At 55.9% G+C, this 18,397-nt stretch overlaps 4 protein-coding genes across 4 annotated transcripts; 3 read left to right on the forward strand and 1 right to left on the reverse strand.

Annotated features, from left to right (window-relative positions):
• Positions 1–531: 531 nt before the first annotated feature.
• Positions 532–3,154, forward strand: LOC1280707 (T-cell immunomodulatory protein). The gene has a single exon (XM_320569.4). It carries the CDS (start codon positions 908–910, stop codon positions 2,735–2,737), a length of 1,830 nt encoding a protein of 609 aa, XP_320569.3. The 5' UTR covers positions 532–907; the 3' UTR covers positions 2,738–3,154.
• On the reverse strand, positions 2,989–10,112 carry LOC1280706 (neuralized-like protein 4). Its single transcript, XM_061655117.1, has 5 exons — positions 9,724–10,112; positions 5,738–9,645; positions 5,570–5,674; positions 3,851–4,899; positions 2,989–3,778 (listed from the first exon to the last, which is right to left on the reverse strand). Exons 1-5 carry the CDS (start codon positions 9,883–9,885, stop codon positions 3,327–3,329), a joined length of 5,676 nt encoding a protein of 1,891 aa, XP_061511101.1. The 5' UTR covers positions 9,886–10,112; the 3' UTR covers positions 2,989–3,326.
• Positions 10,113–10,672: 560 nt separating this feature from the next.
• On the forward strand, positions 10,673–18,311 carry LOC1280703 (transcription termination factor 2). Its single transcript, XM_061655903.1, has 5 exons — positions 10,673–11,024; positions 11,095–11,148; positions 11,240–14,421; positions 17,590–17,747; positions 17,826–18,311. The coding sequence occupies exons 1-5, from the start codon at positions 10,970–10,972 to the stop codon at positions 17,968–17,970; spliced, it is 3,594 nt and encodes a 1,197-aa protein (XP_061511887.1). The 5' UTR covers positions 10,673–10,969; the 3' UTR covers positions 17,971–18,311.
• On the forward strand, positions 14,528–17,267 carry LOC1280704 (dynein regulatory complex protein 11). Its single transcript, XM_320566.4, has 2 exons — positions 14,528–17,043; positions 17,115–17,267. Exons 1-2 carry the CDS (start codon positions 14,609–14,611, stop codon positions 17,260–17,262), a joined length of 2,583 nt encoding a protein of 860 aa, XP_320566.4. The 5' UTR covers positions 14,528–14,608; the 3' UTR covers positions 17,263–17,267.
• Positions 18,312–18,397: the final 86 nt, after the last annotated feature.

An 18,397-nucleotide genomic window follows, 5' to 3' on the forward strand; every position in this document is an offset into this window, starting at 1 on the left:
GATTTTGATTTTGCCGCATCGCCGCATGCGGCATATTCGCAAGTGCTGTCATTAACGTCAAATCCCATACAAAAGCTTGCGGCAAAATCGCATGCGGCGAAGTACTGACCGCTGCCTTAGACAGCTTCTCATTAGTGGTGGGAGCTCGGAATCGGATCTTCTCAATTTCGATTCCGTGTTCGGAATCGATTTCGGAGCCGATTTTGATGCTGAAATCGATTCCGATTCCGGAGTCTATTACGGAGATGATTCCGGATCTAATTCTGGATGCGATTCCGGAGTTGGCTCCGGAAAAAAGTTTTTTTTTTATTCAATTACATAATTGTAGCAAAAGACAAAAACTGAATGGCAAATTTTCTCAATATTTTCTCCTCGAATCTCGAACTATTTCAACACGAAAATGATAAAGAAAATAAGTAAAATTGATATGTTTTCCATTTCTCATTTTCAAACGAGCGCAACTGCCCGTTTCCCCGAGTGCATCTGTCACGTTGTCGATTTTTTGCTCTTTGGGAACCAATCTCTCTATACACCTTGGCTGTCAAACAAAGCACCTCTATACACCTCACAGCTGATAAAGAAAGAACGCAGAGTTGATGAAAAAACAGCCAAACACACATACACGAATCTGCTGGCTACGCTGCGTACAGTGAATCATAAATAAACAATCAACTGCTTTAATCTCTTGTCTCGGGGCCGAATTAGTGCCCAGCAAAAAACGAACGATCATTTGGAAGAGCCTCGCGCGTGTGTGTCTGCGAGATAGACGGAAATACCGATTGTGCAATGTGGCTCCGTAGCCGGACGTGGTGAATTGCGTTTTCCCATCTGCCCCAGTGAAAAGCCCCCTGAGCAGCCGAAGAAAACTATCTCCCCAACCGCCCCAACACCCACCCAACGAGCAGCGATGAAATTTCACTTCCTATCGGCGGCGCACCTGCTGCTCGTGTACCTACTCCCGCTATCGATCGACCAGCGGCACAGTGCGGTCCGGGCGGGTGACATCATCGACATCACCAGCACCGTGTTCGACAAGCTGACCGATGCGATTCCGGCCGCGTACGGCGACTTCAACTCGGACGAGCTGACGGACGTGTTCGTGCTGCGGGACAACTTCCACACGCTGCAGATACTGCTCGGCAGCGACGACAAGCCGCTGCTCCGGGAGGGTCCGAAGTGTGAGTTCCGGCGGCACAAGATCACCAGCGTCGTGCCGGGCGACTTTGATGGGGACGCGTACATGGACGTGATGTTTACGGTGCAGCCGGACGGGGGCGACGATGCCCGGACGTACGTGTACATCAACTGGGGCGCGGCGGAAGTGATGAACTGTACGGCGGAGGACGCGAAGCCGCTGATCGAAATGGTCGGCCAGCCGCTGGCACTCGACTACGATAACGACTTTATCATCGATCTGTTCGGCATGGATACGGAGCGGAAGCGAACGTTTTGGATCTTCAAAAAGCCGGACGACCATGGCCAGCGGGGACAGTTTACGGTGCCGATGGATGGTACGCACGGGGCGGAACTGTCCGTCCCGCATTCGCACGCGGTGCTCGACCTGAACAAAGACTTTACCGCGGACCTGTTTCTAACGACGACGGCCGGGTTCGAGGTGTGGCTGGGCGTGAACAGCCACGAAAAGTTCCGCTTCAGCCACAAGATCAACTTCCCCGAGGGCAACTACAACAAGCACGTGGGGCGGGCCATCTTCCTGGACGTGGAGCTGGACGGCAGCCTGCTGCCCGTGTTCCCGATGTGCTTCGACGCGAAGTGCGTCAACTCGAGCATCTTCGTGCACCACGGCAACCATCTGCACGATCTGCAGATCGACTTCAAGGACGACCACAACGACGCGTGGCACTTTGTCGTGCCGGACCGGTCGAGCTGGGCGACGCAGAGCATAACGCTGCGCGGCGGCGACTTCAACCTGGACGGCTATCCGGACCTGCTCGCCACGCTGACGAAATCGGGCGACCAGATGCAAACCTTCCTGCTGGAGAACGTGCCGTGCGAGAAGAGCGCCTGCAACCACATGACGCGCACGTTCGTGGTGCGCTGGAAGGCGCTGGCCCCGTTCTCGAACGGTACGATGATGGGTTCGTTTTTCGACTTCTACAACGACGGCATACTGGACGCGATCTTTGTCGAGCGGCACGGCAACGGGACGCGGCCGGTCGCGTTCCGCAACTCGCTCGACTACGATGCCAACTTCGTGAAGGTGATCGTGCTGACCGGGCTGAGCAATAGCAGTGGACCGAAGATTTTAACGCCTCTCGGGAGGAAGAAGCGCACGTTCGGGACGAACCTGCCCGGGCCACGGATCGAGTACAACACGACGACGCAGGACGGGGAACCGCAGCACGGTGCGTCGGCCCAGCTGCCCCAGTCCGCCTACCTGTCGCTCCATCTGCCGTTCACGACGTTCGGGCTGGGCCGGACGCCCAACTTTGTCGACTCGCTGACGGTGGGGCTGTGGAACCATTCGCGCACCTGGACGCAGCTCATACCGAACTCGCAGATGATCGTGGTGCCGAACCCGATCGACGAGCCGGAGCGCTGGAAGGCGCAGCTGTTCGTGACGCCGAGCAAGCTGATCGTGATGAGCGTGATCGCGCTCGGCGTGATCTGTCTCGTGATACTGCTGCTGATACTCATCCTGTACGCGAAGGAAAAGCGCGAAGATCGGATACAGCGCTCGCTCGAGGCGCACCGGTTCCATTTCGATGCGATGTAGAGGAGAGCGGAAGGCAAGGGGTTTGGGTTTGGGAGGCCAGTGGGTCAGTTTGCGAGCTGAAACGAGGCGGGACACATGGCAGACCATTTGTTTTAATGCTGCGATACATACATACATAACGTAGACTGTAATCTAATTGATAAATAACTTACTTACTGTTTTGTTTCACTTCTTCTTTTTTGTTACTTGGGTTTTGCCTGTATTCTTTTCAGTTTCCTTTCCTTTCGTTCTTCTCAAATCTGATACGAATATGAATTTGATTATATATATTTTCCTGTCGTGCAAAGTCGCGGGATTTGACAAAACGGAACGGAGTGTGTGCTTTTCCTTTTCGAACGTGCGCCTTTATGTTAACTATTTATTACTATAACGCTAAACGAGAATAAAGTAAATCAAATAAATATAGCTAACTAAAAATCACAAAGAGTAGCTTCGTTTTCGGAACTAGTGAAAAGCGATTTAAATAAGGCGAAAATGAGTAAATTCTAAAGAGAGTTAGCGTGAGAGTTGCCCGCGATGAAATCTACCGTTTTTGTTATGAAGCTGCCTTTTACATTGAACTCTAGCTTTGAATGTAATGAGATGACGATTAATTAGCCACCAAATGGATCAACAAAGCCGTCAGTACGCAAGCATCGGCCTCCTTGGTGGTCCAGGAGCGGAATGTGAAATCTGTGCCGGTAGCGATCCCCCCGGCAGTCGGTACCGTCGATACGCCGCTCGTACAGCCACCGGTCCCAGTAGCTCCCGCACCACCGGTGGATGCATTCAATCCCTCCCCAGCGCCCGAATGATCGACGGCGGAAAGAGATTGCGCACGAACGCGCACCTCGAAGGCGGTTTTAATGTGGAAAAACTGTCCATTCACCATGTAGCGCAGGGGGAAGGTGCGTCCACGGATGGAGCCGGCGACGTGCGAGGATGTGCTCGTCGCATTGGACGCTGGTTCGGCCGCATCCGGTACGGAGCGCAGCAGGATGTGCGTACCGGGGATGAAGTTATCGTTCAGCGTGGATGATTCCGGCAGGAGTTGACCGGTTTCTAAGGGAAACAAAGAAAAGGGAAACAGTTATATACCTCCTTCTTTTTGTTTTCTTTAAAGGATGCGCTTACCAATCGGCAACGGTTGACCGTGATCCAGCACGGACCGTATCTTGTCCACGCGCGTGTTGTAGTACGCCGTCGTCCAGACGAACTCGTCCGCCGTGTTAACACCACCACCGCCGAGCACTGTCTGCTGGTTCAGCCGGAAGCGTACCCAGTTCCTCAGTGTCCCGCCGGTATTACCACCCACTGGTAGCTGGCAACACCCGGCACAGTAGCAGGCGCACGGTTCATCGACGAAGAACGCATCGGGAAGCATTAGCGTGCGCTTGAAGCTCATCACCAGCTTCAGATAGTCGCAGTCACGGTTCTCCACCACCGGATGGACCGGCACTGGTGGTGCCGCCGGTGCAGTAGCTGACCTATACCGCTGCTGTCCATCATTATCTTCCTCATTTTCCGCACCCTCCGGTGCTAATCGTTGCTGCATTCTTACAAAGGACGAGGACGAAACGGACCCACTAGATGAGCCGTTGTTCGCCGGTCCAGTGCTCCCACCAACCGATTGCAACTGCAGGCCAAGCTTCGCCCGTCGGCTACTGTTCGCTGCGAGCGTGTTACGATCGCGATCCTCATCCTCATCCTCGTCCTCCTCATCGTCCAGCGATTCGTCCGCCGTTAGGTTTTGATTGACGTCCGTCAAGTTCGTATCACACTCCGCGTCGCCCCCCGCGGACGTTGGTGCTGCCGTACTGCCGAGCTGATTGTTAAACTCTGCGCCCGATTCGACCACATCGTCCAGATAGTTTGTGTCGGTGTTTTCCGCCCGATCGACCGTGCTCGGTTCCGGGCCAGCAGCCGTACTGCACACGGCACCATTGGACGTGCTGCCCGAGGGAGCTGAGACAGCACCGGGCCGATGCTGGTAGTCCTCAAATCCTTCGTCGTAGTTGCCCGAGCTCATGGATTGATCGCCACCGGCTCCACCACCACCACCACCACCCCGGTTGCTGTCGTAGCTGCCCTGCATGGCGTTCGCGTTGAACCGGTGCGTGCTCTGGCTGCGCTGGATGTTCAGATTGGTCGAGTGCTGCAGCTGCAGCGAGTCCCGTAAGCAGCTGTGGGGTGCAATTTTGTTAATATTTTTTCTTCTAAATGGTATAAAGGGAAAAAAATGAAGTTTTCCCGGAATCGATAGCTCCGGAGTTGTCTGGAATCGATCCCGGGTAGTAGGTCCGGAATCAATTTCTGGAATCAAATCCGGAATCAGCTCCGGAATCGCAAACAGGAATTGGCTCCGAAATTAGAATAAGTTCCGGAATCGGAATAGGTTCAGGATTTGACTCCGAAAGGGACTAGAATCTCCGGAGTTGTCTGGAATCGATACCGGGTAGTAGGTCCGGAATCGACTCTGGCATCCGTTCCAGAATCGGAATCGACTCCAGAATTCACACTGGCTCTTGAATTAGAATAAGTTCCAGAATTGGAATAGGTTCCGGAATTGGCACTGTAATCGGAATGGGCTTTGAAATCAGAGTGGGCTCGGTTTCAACATCTCCTTGAGAATAGGCGTTCGGGCCCTAAGAAGCTTCTGATTTCAATGCCAGAGCTGATTCTGATTCCAGAGCCAATTCCAATACCAGAGTCAATTCTGATTCCGATTCCGGGGCAAATCGGAGTCGTCTCGGGAAACCGGAATTCCCAGCATTGATTCCGAACACTGCAATCGGAATCGGATAGGAATTCCGATTCCGAGCTCCCACCACTAGCGATCCTGCCTCCACTCACCAAGAATTGGACAGCTCCTGGTTGCGCGCCTCGTTGGCGGTGCGGATTTTAATCGAAATATTCATCAGCAAATTCTCCGACACGCAGTCCATCACGGAGCGGCTCCTAAAAAGAAAAAGAAATTGTGTGAACTTCTGTGTGTCTCTTGACAATTTGTCAAACACTTACATTGCGTTTGAAGAGCTTGAACCAGCCGCCACCTGCTGCTGGGAGGCGGCAGCCGTCTGATCCGTTTCCTTCTCGTGCACCTCCAGATCGGCCTTCTCACACTGAGGGACGTTCTCACCGTTTTCTAACCCTCCCTGCGGAACAAGAGCACCCGGTCCAGCTCCAACAGCATCACACGGGCCAGCTGCCACCGATACCGGTCCACCCGATCGTTGCGGTTCGTTCGGCAGCATCGCCAACTCCTCCGCGATCGGGCTACCATTCTTCGGATCCCCGCTGTAGATCGTAACCCGCTCGCACTTGCCGTAAAGATCGAACACGGGATACACGTGATGGGGCAGCCCGGTCGCCAGCTCCTCCAGCTGTGTCTGGCCGCAGGTAATGACCAAACTGCCCGCATGCGTCAGCGTAAGCGTAATGATCGTGCCGGGCTGTATCGCATCGAGCAGCTCACCGTACCGGGACTGTGTCTTGGTGCCGTTGATGTTCACATAATCGTGCGTAACGATCCAGCACGGCCGGCGGAACAGGATGGCCGATGTGGGGAACGGAAACTGGGCGGGTGAAGCGCCTGGTGCCGACCCGAGCGCACCGACCGCGATCGTACCCTTCCACTGTGGGTTGATGGCGTTCACGCGCACACTGACGCTGTGTCCTTTGCAGAGCGGGCGGGACAGGCACACCACAGCCTGGTTGTAGGATTGATGCCGAGCGGCCGATTTGCGATCCTCGAGCAGGGTCACATTCTTGCCGAGATACAGCTCGGAAAACTCCATCGCGAGACTGTCGGAATCGATCGATTCCAGCATGGAGTCCTGCTTGTTGAGCGGATCCAGTCCCAGTTCGAGCGAGTCCTGCAGGCGCAGGCTGCACGGGCGCAGCGGAGATGACGGCCCCTGCGAGGAGATGACCTGCACCGCCATGGTGCTCCCGATCAGCTCCACCACCGCAAACACATCGACCGAGTCGGGCAGACTGGTGAAGGTTATGTTCATGTCCTCCGAGTTGAGCAGAATGCGCAGCGTGCGCGCCGCGGTCAGCTCGATGCCGATGCGATCGCCCACCCGCAACCACTCGAGCGACGCGAGCGCCCGCTGCAGCAGGGTAGAGTTGTGCCGCACCTCGTTCCCGCTCGCGTACCACACGTTCGCCGGGATGCGCCGCATGCTGATGGGAATGTTTTTGCGCACGTGCTCGTCGCACAGGTTCAGGTCGGTCGCGCCGACCCGCAGGCAGCCCGCGTACAGTGGATTCACGTGGACGATTTTGATCTCGAACGTTTCGCCCGGCACGAGCGGCCGGTCGGAGAAGACGAGACAGTGCGACAGGGCCGCATTGGTGCCGCGCGTCGCCAGCGTCCAGTTGTGCCCGAGCGTGACCGTGTTGCTGGCGGAAATGCACGACCACCGGTGCTTCGACTCGACCAGTGCCATCGGCTGTATGACGGACGTCGCCTGCAGGCTCTGGGAGTTTTCGCTGATCGCGTACGGTGCCCGCAGATCGCCACCGTTCGGGCCGACGACACTGCCGGCCACGCCCGCGCAAGCGCCCGCTCCCGGTGCGTGCGTTGGCGCCGTTATGCTTACCTGCGCGCACTGCCCGTACAGATCGACCACCGCGTACAGGTTCGGTGCTTTCGAGTCGTAAAACGCCCCCAGATCGATGCCGTTCACGAGGAAGTGGATTGCGTCCCCGTTGCGCATGACGCCGACGCGCGAGCCCTGGCCGAGGGCGTCGAGATCGAACGGCAGGTCGCTCCGGACGGTGCACCCGTTCAGCAGGAGCGTCGTGCCGGAAACCATGATCGTGTCGTGCTCGAGATCGGTCGCCGTGCTCGGCAGGGACAGCTCGTCGGGGCGCATGGCCGTGACGCCGATCTCGATGCTGCCGTTCCACCGGTCGACCACCGTGTCGAGCGCGATCTCGAACAGTTCCCGCTGGCGGAGCGGCCGGCTGCTGAACACGATCGCGTCGTTAAACTCGGCCAGCGCTTTCGGCCGGCACGCGGTCAGCCCCCCGTTGATGATGTGCGCGTTGCGGCCGTGCACGCACGTGTTGAAGCGCATGCGCGGTTCGGCCGACGGGAAGAGCGTCGTGTTGGAGATGGTCGAGTTGCCCGTGTCGGGCGTACCGCACTCGGACGTGTCGACGATGCTGGCCTGGGCCGCCTGCCCGTACAGATCGATCACACCGTACACCTTCTCGGGGACGCCCGTCGCGGCCGGCCCTTGGTCGATCCCGTTCACCCAGAAGTGCAGCGTCCCGTCGTCCTTGCGCACCACGCCGACCCGATCGCCCACCTGCAACCGGTCCAGATTCTGCCCGTACTGCTCGATCACGGTCATGCCGTTGTGCATCACCCCATTGCCGGTCATCATCCACGTGCCGGTCCGAACGTTCGTCATCGTGAAGGGAAAGTCCAGCTCGGTCGGGCTGTGCGTCGTCACGCCCATCTCGATCGAGCCGGCCCACTTCGTAACGACGCGCTCGAGCCGCACCTGGAACAGCTCGTTGGGGCGCAGCGGGCGGCGCGTCAGCACCACACCGTTGTTGAAATCGTCCGACGCGTTCGGGCGCAGGGCGGTGCGGCCACTGTGCGTTACGCTTGCGTGCGACCCACACGTCGGATGGAACGTGAGCCGATCGAGCAGTAGGGCGGTCGAACCGGCACCGACGTACTCCGCCTCGGACGGTGTGCCTGCTACCGTGGCGATCCCTCCGTGTGTCGCCATACCGGCCACACCGAGCGGCAGCTCCTGTACTGTGGCCGGCATGCTGAGCAGGTGGTTGCGGCGCGTCACCAAATTGCGCTGCTCGCGCTCGTCCCGATCCACGATCGTCACCTTGATCGTCATGCCGTACAGGTCGATCACGCCCCAGAGCGTTTGGGCGACGCGCGTCGCCGCCACGCCCTGGTCGCGCCCGTTGATGTAGTAGTGCAGGTTGCCGTTCGCTTTGCGCATCATGCCCACGCGGTCGCCTTCGCGCAGCTCGTCCAGATTGAACTCGCCGTACTCGCGGCGCGTGCCCTTGCCGTTGGTGAGTATGCCGCAGCCCGACATCATGATCGTGCCGCTGCGCAGATTGGTCATCGTGGCGGGAAACTGCAGCGCCGACGGGCAGTGGGTCGTCACGCCCACCTCGATCGAGCCGGACCACTTGTCCACCAGCCGGTCGATGCGTATCTCGAACAGCTCGTTGTCCCACAGCGGCCGGTGCGTCATCACGACGCCATTGTTGAACTCGTCCAGCGGGCGACGCCGCTCCGCCGTCCGGCAGTTGGCACTCAGCTTCACCAGCGAGCCGCAGCGCGTGTGGAACCGCAGCTTATCGCTCGGATCGGACACGGATGAGCCAACGCCGCTAGTACCACCGTCCGTGATTGCGGAGCTAGAAGAAGCTGCTGCGACGACGGCGCAGGTGGCCGTGGATGTTGTTGCCGTCGTTGCCCCCGTGACGGACATCTCCACCGACATCGGTAGGTCGATGTTTTGCGAGATTTGGGGCGACGCGCTGATGTCTTCCGACGAGGTGCAGGGACCGTACTCGCCGGGCAGATCGGCCGGCTGGCCGGATGTGATCGTAACCTGCACACACTTACCGTACAAGTTCACCAGCGCGTACACCTGCCGCGGAATGTCCCGGGCGGCCACACCCTGCGGATCGCCGTTCACGTAAAACACGAGCTCACCGCGTGCCGTCCGCTGCACGCCGACCCGATCGCCCTCGCCCAGCTTCTCCAGATCGAGCCCGTACGATTCCATCAGCAGCAGCCCGTCCTTCAGTACGGATATGCCCGACATTACCCAGGTGGTGTTGCGCAGCTTCATCGCACATGGTGGCAGCTCCGTAGACTCCGGGTTGACCGTGGTGATGCCAATCTCAATGCTGCCACTCCACGCTTGGATCTGTCGAGGAGGGGGAGTGTTTGTTTTGATTAGAATTGGCCTCACAATTGGAGTTACCCAATTGACTCCCAGGCTTACCTTCTCGTCGATCCGAACCTCGAACAGCACATCGTCCTGCAAGGGTTCGCCACTCAGCACCAGCCCGTGGTTAAACTCGCTCACATTTCGCATTGCCGTGCGGTTCCCGTTCGTCAGTGTGATCCGCTTGCCACACCGGCGATGAAACACGTTGGAGGACATTTTCAACCACCTGGTTGCGGGACGGAACCCGGTGGTTGCTTTCTAACTCGCGATTGAAAACACTTGGAACCAAACCAATCGTCCTCCAGCAAACACACTTCTGGGTGGAAAATTTGACGATGGAAAACTTTTGACAGCTACGCACTGTGTCGCTGCGCCTTCTTTGTGTGCGTTGGAAAAATCGATAGTTGCGCGATGACGTCACGGCGCGCACCGGACGCCACAGTTTGACGTTCGGTCCGGGGGACATCAACAGCAAACAGCTGACTATTGTTTACAAACAAATGGGAGTGGAAGGGGTGAAAAGAGAGATATGAAAAAGAAAAAGGAAAGAAGAACCAAGCACAATCGTTCTATGCAATATCGTTGAGTTCGTGATTGAAAAGGTGACTTAAATTTTCAAGACTTTTAATTGAAAATGTGAAATGATAAACTCTGGGGAGCGAATTCCGCCCTACTAAAACAACCCTTGAGAGCGTTAAAACACTCAAAAAAACAATTTACCTCAAGTAGTAGCTATAATTTTACACATATTACGTGAAACTAAAAACGTGTCGTTACAAAACACGCTCTGTTATACTCCGGTTTTGTTTTTACCTATTCTTATGGCAAGTTTTCGCCAAAAAATCCAATTTAAACAAGCTAAAATATAAGTTGCAACGTTTTCCTCGCGCATAAAATTCAAACTTACCCGTCAAACTAGCAACGCTTCCAGAAACGCTTGACAAACGTCAAATCCGCCGAACAGCTCGCGACGAACGCCGTACTGTGCGATCGTGCTCCTGTCAGTTGTGAATTCGAATTTTTCATCTTCAGCAACGGATGTTTTCTGCATTCTGCCAACAATAGCGTACCCACTTCACGCTCCAGCTTCGTGTATTGTTGTTGTACGCCAGAAGAAACACGTCGAATCCTGTTTTACTTTGTTCAGTGTCGTACCAATTGTGCAAACACCCGTTAAGTGCTTGCGTGAAAAAAGGGCGTCCAAACAAGCAATACAGCAATTGCAGCCATTTTCGAACTCAGGTGTGGTGATTTGGTTGTGTTGGGGTAAAGGGCTTGTGCCGTGAAAAATAGCACCAAGATGTCAGCTCAGAACATCTTCGTGGAGGATTCGGCTGAAGAGGATTCGTTTCAAGGTAAGAGCGGTGCAGACAATGCTCTTTGTGTGTGATTCTTAATTGACTGATTTCTTCCACTTTCCAACAGATCAACAATCGTTCAGTACGCATCGGGAGGCAGAATCGATCGTGATCGAAGAAAGTAAGTGTGGCAGGTGCTTTTGGTTTGAGGTCACGCCATAGGGGAGATTTTATAGGTTAGATAAACTAATCGGTGCTTTCCTCATCCACAGCCGACTCCGATTCGGAAGCGATGAACTCTTCCGCTGCCAGCAGTCCCAACTCCTCCAGTGTTGTTTCCAGCGAGGAAGAGGAGGAGGAGGAAAGCGTAGTGCGCCAGATGAAGAAACGTCAAAGTGTGCGAATGTCCCTGCATCCGATACACGCGGAAAGTGAGAGCAGCGATGAGGATGAGACGAAGGAGGAGGGTCAGGATGAAAGTAACGATGTGTCTGCTGCTGCCGGAAAGCTCCTCCTCACCAGCGATGATGAGGATGGCGAGGAAGAGGTGGAACGGCGAGCATATTCTCCAGCGACGCGCATGAGCATCCATGGTATAGCGCCCGCTGAGACAACCGAGGACGAGGACACGCCGACCGGAGGTGGGAGTGACGGTGGTAGTGACGATGATGAGGAAATCATAGCTGTCCCTCGTAAGCAGCGCAAAAATTTGATCATTTCCGACGACGAAGAGGAAGAAGATCGCAAACGAAGTCGAAACAACATGTCGTTCAATGCAGACGGTACCCCTCGCCCGAACCCCAAGCGTCGGAATTTGTCCACCACGTCACCGCTAGAGCAGGAAGAGCAGGAGTCGGTCAACACAAAGCTCTCGTCGTCGCTGAAATCGGACGAGATGGAGCGATCGAGCGAACAGGTCGACGAACGGGAACAGTCCCGGGGCGAATTGTCCTTCATCGGGGGGCGCCATTCGATCAGCATGCGTGCGTCGATCGGTGAGAAGCTGTCCTCGACACACATTGGCGAGATGGATCCTCTCGGTCCAATGGCCAATGTTGAAACGGTTTTTGCTTCAGCTGAGAACGCGCAATCCCCTATTAAGGAGGGTGCACACAGCTCTGAAAAGGTGGACTCAAACTCCCCTGCAAAGGATGATTCGAGCAGCGTGCGATTGATCGAAAAATCGGAAGAAATCCTCTGCCTCAGCAGCAGCGACGATGATGGGGAAGTGACGTTCGTGGAGGAAACGAGACCATCGATCGACGTTAAGACTCGTCCACAAGCGCTCGTTCAACCGACCATAACGTCGTTCGTGCGCAGTCAGGACACGGCGCAGCAGCGACAGCGCGTCTCCCAAAGCGAGTACGACGCCAAGGTGCGGCGCATGGCGGAGCTTAAAAGCCAGGTGGTGATGATCGACAACGTGATGCGCAACAGTGCCAAGCTGCCGGACAAGGGGGCCGGGTTGGTGCGCCGGCTGGCCGAGGTAAAGTCGCAAATATTCGAGCTGTCGAAGGACATCGAGATGACGCGTGCGACGCCGAGCAAGGGCATCAAGAAAACGATACAGCGAAACTTTGACGAAAACATCAGCGGAGGCGATACGAAGCCCCGGCCGGCCGACCACATCTCGTGGGACACGATCAAGCGGGCGACGGACGATATACAGCCGCGGCACACCGGCAAGCAGGGCATTGCGACGTTCGAGAACCAGAAGCTGCTCACGATGGACCGTCTGGAGACGCTGCACAAGTCGATCGAGACGTGCCCGTCCGAGGACACGCTGGCCGATCCGCCCAAGCTGCTCAAGATCGAGCTGATGGACCATCAGCGGCACGCGCTCGCGTGGATGCTGTGGCGCGAGACGCAAAAGCCGCGCGGTGGCATCCTGGCGGACGACATGGGCCTCGGCAAGACGCTGAGCATGATCTCGCTGGTGCTGAAGTCGGCCGAGCTCGATCCGGACGGGGAGCAGCTGGAGCGGGCGAGCGAAAGCGAAGACGACGAGGGTGACGAGGAAAACCACAACCCGAACGGGGGGTGGAAGAGCAAGGGCCGGAAGGATTATTATGCGGGCGGGACGCTGATCGTGTGTCCGGCGTCGCTCATGCGCCAGTGGGAGGGCGAGATAACGAATCGCGTCAAGCGCAACAGTTTGGCCGTGTGCGTCCATCACGGCACGCAGCGCGAGTCCAAGCCGCGCCATCTCGCCAAGTATGATGTGGTAATCACGACGTACAATCTGGTGTCGCGGGAAAGCAGGGCGGGGACGGCGCGCGGTGCCAGCGGCGTATACGGCGTGAACTGGGAGCGCATCATACTGGACGAGGCGCACGTGATCCGCAACCACAAGAGCGCCATGTCGGAGGCGTGCTGCGGGCTGAAGGGCCGGTACCGGTGGCTGCTGACCGGTACGCCGATCCAAAACAAGGAGATGGACGTGTACGCGCTGATGAAGTTCCTGCGCTGCACGCCGTTCAACGATCTCGTGCACTGGAAGCGCTGGATCGACAACAAGACGGCGGGCGGGGCGATGCGGCTGAACACGATCATGAAGTCGATCATGCTGCGGCGCACGAAGAAGCAGCTGCAGGAGCGGGGCGCCCTTACCAGCCTGCCATCCAAAACGATCGAGATAATCGAGGTGCAGCTTGAGAAGGATGAGATGAACGTCTACCAGAAGGTGCTGATGTACTCGAAGCACCTGTTCGCTCAGTTTCTGCACCAGCGGGCGGAGAAGGAGCATGCGATCAATTATGGGTTCGGAGGGGCCCGGCCCACCTTTAGTCAGCGGGCCCATGGTGGCGCTAACCAGGCGTTCGACAAGGTGCACCAGAAGCTGAAGAGCATGCACGCGGCGAAGGACGGGAGCGAGGTGAAGCAGCATCAGATTTTGGTGCTGCTGCTGCGCCTGCGCCAGGTCTGCTGCCATCCGGGGCTGATCTACGAGATGCTGTCGGACGACGATCAGAGCAATTTGGACATGACGGGAGGCGGTGAGGAGGAGGGTAGTTTCGGGGCGGAGGTCGATCTGCTCGGTGCGCTCAACAAGCTGAAGCTGAGCGACGTGCTTGCGGACCACGAGGCAAAGGTGGCGGCGAACGGTGGGGCGGATGGCAGCAAGCAGGAGCTGTCGCTGAACCTTTCCGACCAGTTCGACCGGCCGGAAGCGATGGCAAAGGCGGCCTCGAAGGTGATGCTCAAATCGAACCCCATCTTCCGGATCGAGCGACCCAGCTCGAAGATCGAGAAGACGATGCAGCTGCTGGAGGAGAAAATCTTCCACACCGACGATAAGGCAATCATCGTGTCGCAGTGGACCAGCATGCTGGACATTCTCGCGACCCATCTGTCGGAGCGCAACGTGCCGTTCGTGTCGCTGACGGGCAAGGTGCAGGTCAAGTTTCGCAACGACATCGTGTTGGATTTTAACAAGCCGTCCGGGAAATCCAAGGTAAGTGGCAGATTTCTGTATTAATTTTAACTGATGGGATAGACGATTAATTAACGTAAACGTAGGATAAACGTAAAATAAGAATAATACATGTCCCGAAGGCCTCCTAAGGTCGTTACATCGAGAGCCTACATCACCTGTTGATTGTGCCCTCGTTGTATACAACCTCGTGGTGTGTGCGTCTCCCATGGCAACGTTTCCGCGCGTCTGTTGCCGGGGAACAGACAACTTATTTATTTACTGTCAATACCCCCGAAGGACATTTGTTTGTCTTTCCGTTCATTCCATTATCAAACGATCAGTTCGGAAGTGTCCTTGTCGGTGTTTAAAAGCAAGTAACAAACCAACAAAAATGTCGAACCGTACCTTTAACCTGCTCTGGACCGGTGCGCAGAAAGATTTGGAAAAGCTAGCGGTGAACGATTTCGAGTATCAAGCGATCGAAGCACAGCACGACCGTACCGAAATCCAGGGCCAGGTGTTTGAGCTCTACCTGCGCTATCTCGTCATTTCGAACCGGCTGGAAGAGATCTACGACCAGATCGTGCAGCCGCAGAAGCGCATCCTGATCCGCAAGCTGCTCGACAACTGTCTCGGTCGTATGCTGGAGCTGAAGCACGATCTAGTCATCATCGACATGACCGAGTTCAGCTACAACGATGCAATAGTGGAGAAGCTCGGCCTCACGCCGCTCAGCATGGAGGTGGCCGTGCCGCGCTACTTTCGCCGCGAGCGCGAGGAGCAGCTGAACGAGCGGAAAAAGTTTATGGACGACATACTGAAGAAAATCGGCGCCCTGGACGAGGAGGTGGTGGAGGAGGAGCTGAGCGAGCTGGAAGCGATACGCATCATACAGACGCACGAGCGGGCCCGCCAGGGCCGGTTGCGCGCGCAGTTCATGAAGGAGCTGAAGCTGCTGAAGGAAAAGGGCAAGCCGGACAGCAGCCGGGACAAGTCGACGACCGGGCTGAACGCGGCCATGAAGATCCAGAAAACGTGGCGCGGGTACGCAACGCGGCGCCAAACGCGCCGCAAAAAGATGGAAGAGATGATACTGATCGGCATGGTGCCGGCACCGGTTACCTCCGCCCGCACCGCCCTCGATGAGCTGGAAGATTTGAAACAGTTTCGCTACAAGCAGCAGAAAACGTTCCAGGACGATTACGAACGGTCGCTGGTGCGCGTGAAGGAGGAAATAAGCGTGAAGCAGGGCGCCGCCATGACGGAGGACATTGCGGATGAGATACGGACGTGGTTCAAGGAGTACCAGAAGCGAACCGGTCGGCTGCCCGACTTCCCGTCGGAGGAGGCGGGCGGCTCGCGCCATCTGCTGAGCCGCCAGGGCACGGAGAGTGAGATGAGTCGCTCGTCCGTGCTGTCGTCGCGCGAATCGAAGCTGAAGGGCAGCGGGAAGGAGAAGTTGGCGCAGAAAAAGCCAGGCGAACTGTCGCTCGAGGAGGGGCTGGACAAGGCGTTCAAGCCGATGCAGTCGTCCTTCCTGCCCGAGATCAAGAGCGGCATCGAGGAGTACACGGAGGTGTGGAAGGGCAAGGACGAGTCGCAGAACCTGCGGCAAACGTACTACGACGACATGATTTACGAGGAGAAGTACGCCGACGTGGAGGCGGAACTGCGCCGCATCGTGGACGAAATCATGCGCCAGGAGCTGGAGCTGCTGCAGATAGCGCTGGAGCGCGACCGGGGCGGCAAGAAGCTAAAGAAGAGCAGCAAAAAGGCACGCCGCAGCGGCAAGAAGGGGAAGAAAAAGAAGGACAAAGATCTGACGCCCGACCGGACGACGGAGTCGCTGTTCGAGGAGCTCGTCACGAACGGGATCATTAAGAAGTACCCCGAAACGCCGATCAAATCGTACGTGGGAGATTTAAGCTATGCTGCGCGAAGTGCCCTTAATCCATCGCCCGGTGACGTGCGGCAGCTGATCAAGCAGTACTGCATTTTGCCGCTCGGGTCGGAAACGATACGCAACTTTGGGCCGTGCATTAAGTCGCTGCTGATTGCTGGACCGAAGGGTTCGGGTAAAACGTCGCTCGTACACGCCATCTGCACCGAAACCGGCTCGGTGCTGTTCGACATCAGCCCGCCCAACATTGTGGGCAAGTATCCGGGCAAGTCGGGGCTCATTATGTTGATGCATCTGATCTCGAAGGTGTCCCGGTTGCTGCAACCGTCCGTCATCTATTTTGGCGATGCGGAGAAACCGTTCATGAAGAAGATCCCCAAAACGGACCGCACCGATCCGAAGCGGCTGAAGAAGGACCTGCCGAAGCTGGTGAAGAACATACAGCCCGAGGATCGCATCATGCTGATCGGGACATCGGACTGTCCCTGGGAGGGCGACATGAAGCTGATGGTGCAAACGTACCAGCGGTTTATCTACATACCGCGGCCCGATTATGGGGCGCTATCGTTCGCCTGGAAGGAGCTGCTTAGCCACTACAGCGGAGTGCATCGGCAGTTCGATACGGGCGCGATGGCTAAAATATCGGACGGGTATACGATCGGCTCGGTGGTGCGTTGCATCCGGGAGGTGATCACGTGCAAACGCATGCTGCAGCTGCGGGTCCATCCGCTGACCCATCTGGAACTTATCAATGCGCTGAGGTATGAGCATAATCAGTGATCAATTTCGATACAGAATCACTCTCTCTTACGTTCGGTTTCTCTTCTTTCAGCGCTCTCGAGCCGGTGTACAAGGAGGAAGAGGAAGCATTTCTGTACTGGTGGTGCAAGACGCCGCTGGGAAGGCGCCGCTCGAAACAGATGGAAAAGGACCACGAAGCTATGATGGAGATGGAAAATGTTCCGAAAAAGAAGAAATAATTATTTATGTTGGGGGGGGGGGATGGATTTTCCAGCAAATAAAGTGTGTGTTTGTGTGTTTTTTTAAGCTCCATGAGGTTTTGTTTTCGAAATTAGGAATGATTTTAATGTCTTCCTCTATTTTCCGTAATATGCCAGCCTATATTAGTCAATCCATGGCTAAGGGGAGGCACGGTCCATTCTTAGGCTTGAACCCATGACGTCCATGTTGTTGCATGTTGTTCGAGTTGACGAATGCACCACGGGACCGCCACTCGATTTTAAAGTAAACTAGCTAATTAAAGCGATTAATCACATGTATGCTTTCATCTGTTTAATCTTTTACAGGTTATGCTTCTTTCACTGACGGCCGGTGGCGTTGGACTGAATCTCGTCGGTGCGAATCATTTGCTGCTGCTCGATCCGCACTGGAACCCGCAGCTCGAGGCGCAAGCCCAAGATCGGGTGTATCGCGTCGGTCAGACCAAGCCAGTCTACATTTGGAAGTAAGTAATGCCGTTTTTTGCCCGCAGAAAAACAAAAATCATTGTACTAATATCCCTGTTTTCACTCTCCCGCATTAGATTCATGTGTGCTGAAACGGTGGAGCAGAAGATTCAAGCACTGCAGGAGCACAAACTAGGCATCGCGGACGGCGTTCTGACCGGCACGGTCAACAAGGGCAGCAAGCTCACGATCGACGATTTGAAATCGCTGTTCGGGCTGTAATCGTATCATCATGGACACACGCACAACCAACCAAGTCCCGTGATCTCTGTGATATTTCGATTGTAGTGGGTGCGCTGCTGCTGTATAATATGCATTGCGTGTGTGCAGCACTTAGGATTCTCTCTCTCTCTCTCTCTCGTCGTTTTCTTGTATCAAGCGATGGTGAAGAATATGCTCGGTGAACTTAAACAAAAATCGACTTTAAAATGGTACAAATCCCCACACAACGGAACGCATCGAAGAGGGGGCAATGATGAACAACGAGCTCGATGGAGGATAATTTTACTAGCGATGTAAGGATTTTCTTTTATAGAATAAAACAAACACTCTCTTTTTAGACAGATGGTTGCATTTACAAACAGAAAAAAGGGAGGGGGGGGGGGGGTGGAGTGGAGGGCAACAGAGAGAAGCAGTCAATATTGTTATT

Source organism: Anopheles gambiae, chromosome 3, assembly GCF_943734735.2.
Source record: "Anopheles gambiae chromosome 3, idAnoGambNW_F1_1, whole genome shotgun sequence".
NCBI lineage: Eukaryota > Metazoa > Arthropoda > Insecta > Diptera > Culicidae > Anopheles > Anopheles gambiae.